This window comes from Sinocyclocheilus grahami, unplaced genomic scaffold, assembly GCF_001515645.1.
Source record: "Sinocyclocheilus grahami isolate Dianchi unplaced genomic scaffold, SAMN03320097.WGS_v1.1 scaffold594.1, whole genome shotgun sequence".
NCBI classification, from domain to species: domain Eukaryota; kingdom Metazoa; phylum Chordata; class Actinopteri; order Cypriniformes; family Cyprinidae; genus Sinocyclocheilus; species Sinocyclocheilus grahami.
The window spans coordinates 470,151-480,405 of NW_015505773.1; the positions used below are offsets into that span (position 1 = coordinate 470,151).

The following is a 10,255-nucleotide window of genomic DNA, read 5'->3' on the forward strand; positions in this document are numbered from 1 at the left end:
TTTATTTATTTATTTTTCCACAGAACTTGAGGCAATATCCCAGTATGCAGGTATTGTAATATAATTATATAATATAATTTAAGATATGGATCTATAAATATTCTATATAATTGGACTATAAAAGATCTATTAAAATCTCTATTAAAAAGACTCAATCTTGAGTCTTTACTTTAATCTTTTAATGATCATTTATGTTTTGAAACCATTTTTTTTGTTTTTTTTTTTGTTTAATGCATTTAATGTTTTTTCCCCCATTGAGCCATCCTGAGTCTGTATTTGAGACTTTGAGGCATCTATTTTTTTCTTGTATCATTGAATCATCTTGAATATTTAATTTAACCATATTGAATCTTTACTTAATTTTTTTTAACAATATTTAAATTTTTCTTGAACCTTTAAACAATCACAAATACTTGAACAATCTTCCTTACTTGAGTCCTTGAACCATCTTGAATCTTTACTCGAGTCTTCGAACCATCTGGAATATTTTAATTACATTTTTTTTTTCTTAAATCTTTAACAACTTTGAGTCTTTATTTGAAACGTTGAACCATCTTGAAGCTTTACTTTAATCTTTGAACATCTTATACATACAGTATATCTACACTTCATCACCTACAGTTCTGGTACATTTCCAACTGCTTCTTTGTTATAGTAAAACATGTGGATACACTATAAATTACATACTTCTGTTTATCAGAAAACTTACTATGACTTTGTCTGATCTAATTCTTGCAGTGGATATGACCCTTGACCCTGACACATCAAACCCCTGGTTGGTGGTGTCTGCAGACAGGAAGTGTGTGACTGATGGCAATGTAGAACGCAATGTTCCAAACAATGCTGAACGTTTTGACATGGCACCATGTGTCCTGGCAAGAGAGCCTATCTCAAGGGGAAGGGGTTATTGGGAAGTTGGAGTCTCAGGTAAAACAGCTTGGGACTTGGGAGTGGCCAGGAAATCTGTCAACAGGAAGGGTTTGGTGACATTGAGCCCAGAGGATGGTTACTGGGCAGTTTGCCTGAGAGGGGGCACCGAGTACAGGGCCTGTGACGGTGAATCAGTGCTTCTGTCACTAAAGACTCTTCCACAGAGAATTGGCATATATGTGGATTACGAAAAAGGTCAGGTATCATTTTATGATACGAGTGCACGTACACATATCTACTCATTCACAGGACAGCGCTTTACAGAGAGCTTACTGGCCTACTTCAACCCAGACATGAATGACACAGGAAATAACAATGCCCCACTGGTTATACAACCTGTCAGTGTTGACAATGGAGATAAAACATATGATACTGTCACAATATAAAGAATGTTAATCAACAAAAATAGAAATGTAACAAGGCAAATATTGTTAGATTGAAGAAAATTGATAAAGAGTTTATTGATAAAGATAAAGAAATTAACTGTATATCCAATTAGTTAAATGATGCAATAAGAACACAAACCATTGTTTATTCCAGATTTGATTTGACATTTGTGATTCCAAACCACTTGTAATTAAATGTGTAGAATTTTTCCAAGTCACAATTATTTTAGCTTTTGCAATCTGAATCTTTTATTCACACACACGTTTGTATATGTGGTTTATCCATAGGTGTAATGGTTTATATACTGTAAAAACTGTATTTTCTATCCTATATCCTATCCTATATTTCCAACCCTGCTCCTGGCGATCGACTGTCCTGCAAAGTTTAGCTCCAACTCTAATCAAAGACACCTGCATTTAATTTTTAAGTGATCTTAAAGACCCTAATTAGTTGCTTCAGGTGTGTTTGATTAGGGTTGGAGCTGAACTTTGCAGGACAGTCGATCGCCAGGAGCAGGGTTGGGCACCCCTGCTCTAACCCTATGCCTCACACAACTCTGCATTTTTAGATAAAAAAAAAATCATAATTCTGTATTATTTTTAAATTGTTTTCCTCATGGGGACCAAAGAAATGTCCCCACGAGGTCTAAATTTACTGGTATTAATATACCTGTAGGGATATTTGCTCCCCATAATATAGGGAATACCAGGTACACACACACACACACACACACACACACACACACACACACACCACACACACCATTGACCTCCTGTTCTTGTCTTTACTACAAACACAGCAGCCAATCAGATTATGAGACAGTTACTATAACTACAGCCAGTCACATTAGACAAGAATTCTCAAACCATATGCTGCGCATCTTAATAATACTAATAAAATTGCACTTCTTTTAGCAGTTTTCATTTGACAAAATTAATAATCATTAAACAGTTAATGATCAGTGTTTCAAGGTGTTTGTTCTTGGTGAACATATGAAATATTTGCATTCATACACAGTGTATTTGTAATTGAGAAATGCTGTGAGACTGGCAGGAGCACAAGTAACTGAGAGGAGAAGCTGCAGAGAGAGAGATTAAGCAGATTAAAGCTGGATTGATATAACCGCGTCTTTTCAAGAAAGAGAGAAACTAACAATCAGACCTAAAACGAGAGAGGTTTCATGCTGATGATGATGAGTTGACTGTGAGGAAGGCAGCACAACAGGAGGACAACAGGAGAGGACAGATCAGTTGAGGGAAGATGAATGACACAGACAGGTGCTGAGAGGAAGATTAGCATTTACTAAAGCTCTGCAGGAGACACACAGACACAAATACAGGTATGTGACTGAGAAAACTCTGTCTTTCTTTCCATATGTATCAGCATCATTGTAATTGTCCACACCCTAAAAAATGCTGGGTTAAAAACAACCATTTCTGGATGATTTGGCAACTCAGCGCTGGGTAAATATTGAACAGAATACATCTGGGTGATTTTTCACTTTTTTATAAATTAACCCATTTGCTGTTTTTTTTTATTTTATTTTGTGGTCAGTCAACCTATTGAAGGTTTTTCATAAAAAAAAAAATTGTACTCTAAAATCTGTTATATATATATATATATATATATACAGTAGGTATAGGACAAGAACAGTTCATATACAAAAAAATTTATTAAATGGCAAGTCAGTCTTTTACGGTCATAAAATACTAAAAAAAAAACATTCAGTAAAGGTTTTTGGCAAGAGGCTCTAGCTGCAGCCTTGCACTTGCACTCTCAGACGTGCATTCTCAGACTTGCACTCTCAGACACTTGCGCTTCCGCTAGCGACATCACTTGCAGTCTTTTATTTTTTTTATTTTGTTCTATTTATTGATTACTTTTTGTTTGAATCTCTCAACATTTTACAACAGTAGCCAGGTGGTGAAGACAAGAAAAAAGAAACTAAATTACGAAGTCACTTGCAATCGCCACTTGCACTCGCCGATACCTGCGACGTCACTTGCAATTCACACAAATCGTGTTGCCAATGGAGACAAGACACTGTGGTGATTAAACGATTAAATCTAATTTAGTACTATAACGTACAGGGTCCTGCGAGAAAAAGACAAGACCTGCAAATCCGTGGCCACAGAACAGCAGAATATGAACGCAATGCACAAAGTCTCTTGTTAAGCGTTTTGTTCCTGTAGAAAAACATAAACACTTAACATGGTGTAATGTATTAAGATACTGTTAGAAAACACTCTCTGTCTTTATTGGTTCCAGATGTTTTCACCCCTCCTTTTCTTTTCTCCTCTCTCACTCGCCCTCCCTGTACAGCGCACTGTTGTTTTCTCTTGATTCCCCGCTCCTCCATCTGTTCTCTCTCTCTCTTGTATTATGTTTTAATATCTCTTACTCATATTCGAGGTACGCATGCGCACATGTATGCATTAGCTTTTCTGGGTTCAAATGTTCAGATGAGGACACGAAAGCTAAGACTCTAAGGTAATGGGGTTCGTGATGAACTATGAAGATAGTTCAGCATCCTTCGCCAAGTTTATTCCTAATATGTCCATATTTTCCTGTACATGTGGCCATTTTGTATAACACATATAAAAAGCTATGCATTTGATGGATCAAAAATACAATAGTAATATTGTAAATTATTCACAATATTATAATATGATGATTTGGTGCTCAAAAAATTCTTATTATTATCAATGCTGGTTAAAATTTTTGTGAATTCTTTGATGAACAGAAAGTTAGAAAGAACAGTATTTGAGATATAAATCTTTTGTAAGATTATACATATTTATTTTCACTTTTGATCAATTAAATGTATCCTTGTTGAATAAATGTATTAATTAAAAATTTAGTATATTAGTAGTATATTAGACAAAAATGTAAAGCAAAGAAAAGTTAAATAAATTAGAAATTCAATAAGATATTTGAAAGAAAATAAATAGTTCAAATTCACGGTCACTAATCAAAAGTTAACACTTTGTAACAATGACCAAATGACCAATGGCGGTACTCCAGGTGTTCCAAGCCAAGCTTCTCCGGTCTATGAATGAGTCTGGCCAGGATTCTGATGCCTTCAAGTAGCTGCGCACAGCAACCAATCTGGCTCTGCGCACTACCAAGGCAACGGCACAGCCTATTGGTAAGGCCATGGCCAATTTGTAGTACAAATACTGCGTGCAAAGGGAGCCATGGAAACGGTCCCTCTAGCGAACAGTGAGTCAGGCTTTTACAGCTGCTACTTCTTTGTTCCCAAGAAAGATGACGGGCTCAGACCTATTCTCAATCTCAAAGATCTGAATCTCTCGCTTATAAGACGGCCATTCTACATGTCAGACGTGGTTCCCTGAGTTGATCCAGCTGCTATCAGCAGCCCCTTGGCCAATACCATTGAGGGAGGGCCTTCTCTCGTAAGTGAAGGACATGATTTGGCACCCCCGGCTAGAGCTGTGGAGCCTTCATGTTTGGCCCCTCGACAGGAGCCTTTTCAGCTCCCCACGAGTGTGACTAATACCATTTAGAGGCTAGAGCCCCGTCTACAAGACACCTTTATGCCCTTAAATGGTCAGTCTTCTCTGACTGGTGTACAGCACAAAGCATGGACACATGGACTCTTGTGACGTGTCCTGTGTGCTGATTTTTCTACAAGAGCTGTTGGATAAAGGACACACCCCTTCCAAGCTTAAGGTCTACGAGGCAGCAATCCCAGCGAATCATTCCCTCGTAGCTGATTAGTCAGTCGGCAGAAATTACTTAGTCGTTAAGTTTATGAGAGGAGATCGGAGGTTGAACCCGCCTCGCTCTCATACTGTGCCGACTTGGGACTTGACTATAGTCCTCAGGGCCCTTCGGGGCCCTGCCTTTGAGCTGCTTCAGTAGGGTCGATTTGCGGCCCTTGTCACTTAAGCCTACCCTTTTTTGGCTTTAGCATCGGTCAAATGAGTGGGTGACTTGCAAGCACTGTCAATCAATGCTTCCTGTCTTGAGTTTGGGCCTAATGACTGTAGGGTCGTCCTCAAGCAGAGAAATGCCTACGTGCCGAAAGTGCTCTCCTCTCCATTCAGAGCTCAAGCTATAACCCTTCCAGCTCTCCCCATTGCAGATGGTGAGCAGGCTCCCAATTCAGAGTAAATGTTGAGTGCTCTAGCCTTTTCAGGCACTAAGAGCAGCTCTATATATGCTTCGGAGGCTGCTCTAAGGGGTTGCCAGTCACGAAGCAGAGACCACTCACTGGAAAGTGTATGCTATAGCCTTGGCTTGCACCTCAGCAGGCTTGCAGTGGGCTATAGGGGTGAGGACCCATTCCACCAGAGGAATGGCCTCCTCCTGGGCTTGGTCCAACGGGATTTCTATTGGTGAGATTTGTGCGGCCGCCGGGTGGTCATCGCCGTCTAACTTTGGTAGATTCTATCACTTGGATGTCCCTGCCCTGCTGGCATGGATCTTGTATGTCTAATTCTACCTCATCCCCATTTTTTAAGTGGAGAGGGTTGTTATGTGGTCCTCAGCCTAATGGTTCGGGTCCCATTATGTGCTTATGCTTACAGGAGTCCTCAGTACGAGCACTCTGGGGCTGGGCTCGCAGAGCAGTTTCGATCTGCACTTGCTTATAGCACGGCGCTATTGGATGGATTCCTCTTAGCATCAAGCGACGCAACGGGAGAGACCGTTTGATAGGGAACGCTCTGACAACCCGTGGCAAAAACAAAGAAACAAATAGAGACATAATTACCGTAGCTGCTGTTGCAACCAAGTAAAATTAATTTGTTTAACCAAAATAAAGAAAGATAATAATGTGCATTTGATCAGATACAGTGGGGCAAAAAAGTATTTAGTCAGCCACCAATTGTGCAAGTTCTCCCACTTAAAAAGATGAGAGAGGCCTGTAATTTTCATCATAGGTATACCTCAACTATGAGAGACAAAATGAGAAAAAAAAATCCAGAAAATCACATTGTAGGATTTTTAAAGAATTTATTTGCAAATTATGGTGGAAAATAAGTATTTGGTCAATAACAAAATTTCATCTCAATACTTTGTTATATACACTTTGTTGGCAATGACAGAGGTCTGGTAAGGACTCTAGCCGCTGCATTTTGGACTACTTGTAGCTTGTGCACCGAATGCAGCTGCCACTCTGAATATCTACTATCCAAATAACATGTGCCATAACAACACCTTTTTACCATAGTAAAGGTTATATTCTAAGGGCAAAATGGTGGATAGAAACAAGCCTTCTGAGTGCAGTGTTTTTATTGACTATTTGGGCTTTTATTCATTTATCTTTCGTGAGGTCAATTGGGACTATCTATACAATTTTATAATAATTTATGCATTTAGCAGACACTTTTATCCAAAGCAACTTACAGTGCATTCAGGCTATACATTTTTTACCAGTATGTGTGTTCCCTGGGAATTTAACCCACAATCTTTTGCGCTGTTAATGCAATGCTCTACCACTGAGCTGTTTGTCTTTTTGGCCCCAAAACCATTCTATAAAACTGTTGAAAAGCAGAAGTCTACAAATCAGCAGTTTACAAGGTTAGAAGAACTGCTGTTGCTGCATGTACAATATACAATAGATTGGGGCTGGTTGTCACAAGATTTGAGTTAAAAATCTGATTGGTGCTTTTATTTTCTAATAAAAATTTTTTATTTTTTTTTATTTGATATTCACAAGTAAATCATATAATAATAATAATAATAATAATAATAATAATAATAATAATAATAATGAGTATAATAATAATAATAATAATAATAATAATAATAATAATAATAATAATAATAATAATAATAATAATAATAATAATAATAATAATAATAATAATAATAATAATAATAATAATAATAATAATAATAATAATAATAATAATAATAATAGTTAAAAATCTGATTGGTGCTTTTATTTTCTTATAGCAGTTGTTTTATGTTATTTTTTTATTAATTTTTTTAATTTATTTTTATTTGATATTCACAAATAAATCATATAATAATAATAATAATAATAATGAATGAATAATTCTGAATTTTATCCTTCAAACCAGAATTCTGTTATGTCATAATTTTTGTAATTTTTCTGTTGGATAAACAAGTGACCATAATAACACCACACTGGCATACAAGGACAGATATGTATCTGTGTACAGTATATGTCTATATATAAATTGACTTAAACCTTGAAATAAACCTACGCTGAGAAATATTGAATAAATGACAATAAGTGACAATTAGCCCGTTCTCCCCTGTTGCTCTATTTTCAATTAATAATGCAAGCACAATGACATCATATTCAGAGGTGGAAAGTAACTAATTACAAATACTTTCGTTACAGTACTTGAGTACATTTTTAAATGTTTTCTACTTTCTTGAGTATAATTAAATTGTGGTACTTTTACTTTTACTTGAGTAGAATAAAACTAAAGTATTCAATTTCGCTACATTTCTTTTTCACCAAAAGTACAAAGTAAAAGAAAAAAAAAGAAAAAATCAAAACTTCCAGTTCAGCTGCGGGGTCGGGCTGTTCAAACCACGCTTTGCTTTGACTGTCAATGACTGGCATTGTCGTTTTGAATTAGTGATGGGAAGTCCGGTTCTTTCAGATAGTTCGTTTCAATGAACTGGTTAAAAAAATGGTTCATCGGTTCTTTTACGCCCTAACGTAATGACGTCATTCGCGGTGACGTAATGATATCAAGTCTATTGTCCCGGGCCAAGATGAAAATACACATTCATAAAGTCAGTAATCATAACTTCAGTCAGTTAAAATATCATAATCATGATCTGAAAAGTTTACAATTAATTTTTGCAACTAAGCACCCAAATACAGTAACAGGCAGTGATGTGCATACAAGGATTTAAGTCTTGAAGATATAAAGTAAATAAATTAGGTGTCATCAGCGCAGAAACCATAATCCACTTATTATCCATAATCCATTGCGATTTATGTGTTATTAAATAAACTTAAATTTCGCCAGATTGCCCTTCATTCAAGTCTTCGGTTTACCCGCGCTCATAACATTAGAACAGAATCAGTTGTCCAAAAGAACCAGTTCGGTTCAGACGTGCTGTGTCGGTCATACCGTGCGTTCCAAACGGGATATATCGCCCTCCAAAAGGCACTTCGGAGTGAAAACAATCATGGCCGCCATATTGAAGGGTCGTTCCAAACCGAAGTGCTCAAAACTGGCCACTTCAAAGGGCCCTTCGGAATGAAGGATTTCGAAGGGTACAACTGATGGACACTTCGAGCTCACATGATCCTTGCGCAGATTCTTTGCTTGATGAGCTCACTGTTGTAAACGGAAGCAGTTCCGGGGGAATGACGTATGAGGTTGGCTTTGAGCATGCGCAGCTCAGAAGTGACGCAGCGGAGAGATCAAAACAAAACAACAGTCACTAATTAAAAGTACAAAACGAGGATTTGTAAAGAAGAATGTCAGAGGATTTCGATATAAGCCAAGAGGAGACTGGTTTTCCTTTGCTAAAGTAAGGATGGTTCAACCGGTTCACTAAGAAGAACCGGTTAAATCGAACAATTCGTTCGCGAACCAGACATCACTATTTTGAATCAGCATCATTAGCATTTCAGTATTTTAGTGAATGTGAGCTATGCTCTGATTTTAAATTGTAATTTTGTCAGCTCCTGAAATGGGACATACCGTCGATATTACACAGCAGTATAAGTAAATAGAAACTCGGTTGATAGAAGGATGCTGTCATTGCATGGATGGAGCAAGAACAATGTAAGTGTCTAAAATGCATGCAGAGTTCAGTTGAATGGTAAAAATCGCCCTCTTTAACAGTGCAGTTAAACTAAATGTACGAAGCTAAAATAACCTCAACATTAACAACAACAGTGAAATAAGAGCGCATGCATTTTGACGTGCATCTGGCTGATAGATCAACCATGATTTATCTGTCAATCGGATGCATTTAAAATAACTTTTTCTGTGTGCGTGCTTTGGATGTGTGAGCACATGGACGTGCAGGAAATCCCTAATATGGACAAAGGCATCTTGCTATTGATGTAACTAAAAAAGGTAATTTCAGGTCATTTTCGAGGTAATAAATGTAGTATATGAATAATGCAGTGCTAATTGACATAACATTTAATACAGTATAGAAACTATTCTGAGTTATGTGTTTGCATAAACCAATTCTAAAATCGTTATTAGGAAAATACAGAAAAAAAATATTGTTGACAAGAATCGGAATCATAAAAATTCAAATGATGCCCAACCTTACCCATACCCCACATTATTTTTTACTGACACATTTCAATTCACATGGTTTTAAACCCTTTCTTTTCTTTTAAACCCTCACTTACCCTTCTTATTATTGGTTATCATCCAGCAGTGTATTTGATTTATTATCCAATTAAAATACATACGAAAAAATAAAGCCTGTCAATTAGACAAAAGTCAAAAGTTTTTTTTTTACGTTTCTGTCCCCCTCATTTCTGAAATGATGGCTATGCTATGCCCCTATGTTTGCTGTACGGAAAACAGAGCATGAGTCTTCTTGTGCTTGAATGGTTTAAAGTCATATTAAAATGTGCACAAAGGAATCGATAAGAGGAATATGAATTTTAATTTTATAACAACTAGATGATTCCTGACCTTAAAAGCATCCTATTCCAGAATTGGAATAGATTTTGGATTCCCAAGCCTAGGTATGGGTTAAAATGTTAAATAAAATGCTCCACCTTTGTTTTGTTATGAGTCCACCTTTGTAATTATTACAAACTACACTTTCAATGTGATTTTTAACCATTCAAGTCAAGAAGACTCACTGGCTGTTTCCTCTGCTGGACACACATCCTTGTGTAAGTGTTCTTTAGTCTGTTGATTTTCATTCATAGTATTCAGCTAACAAGGAAATAATTTGCAATAAGAGTTAGAATAAATGTGAATGATATCTAAGATTTTTT

The 10,255-nt window shown here is 36.7% G+C and overlaps 1 protein-coding gene across 1 annotated transcript in view; it reads left to right on the forward strand.

Annotated features, from left to right (window-relative positions):
• LOC107557241 (E3 ubiquitin-protein ligase TRIM39-like) overlaps positions 1–1,316 on the forward strand; it is a 9,748-nt gene extending 8,432 nt beyond the window's left edge. Inside the window, exons 6-7 of the mRNA XM_016240588.1 lie at positions 24–50; positions 739–1,316. Coding sequence (XP_016096074.1) covers positions 24–50; positions 739–1,316 — 605 coding nt within the window. The remainder of the gene's footprint in view (positions 1–23; positions 51–738) is intronic.
• Positions 1,317–10,255: the final 8,939 nt, after the last annotated feature.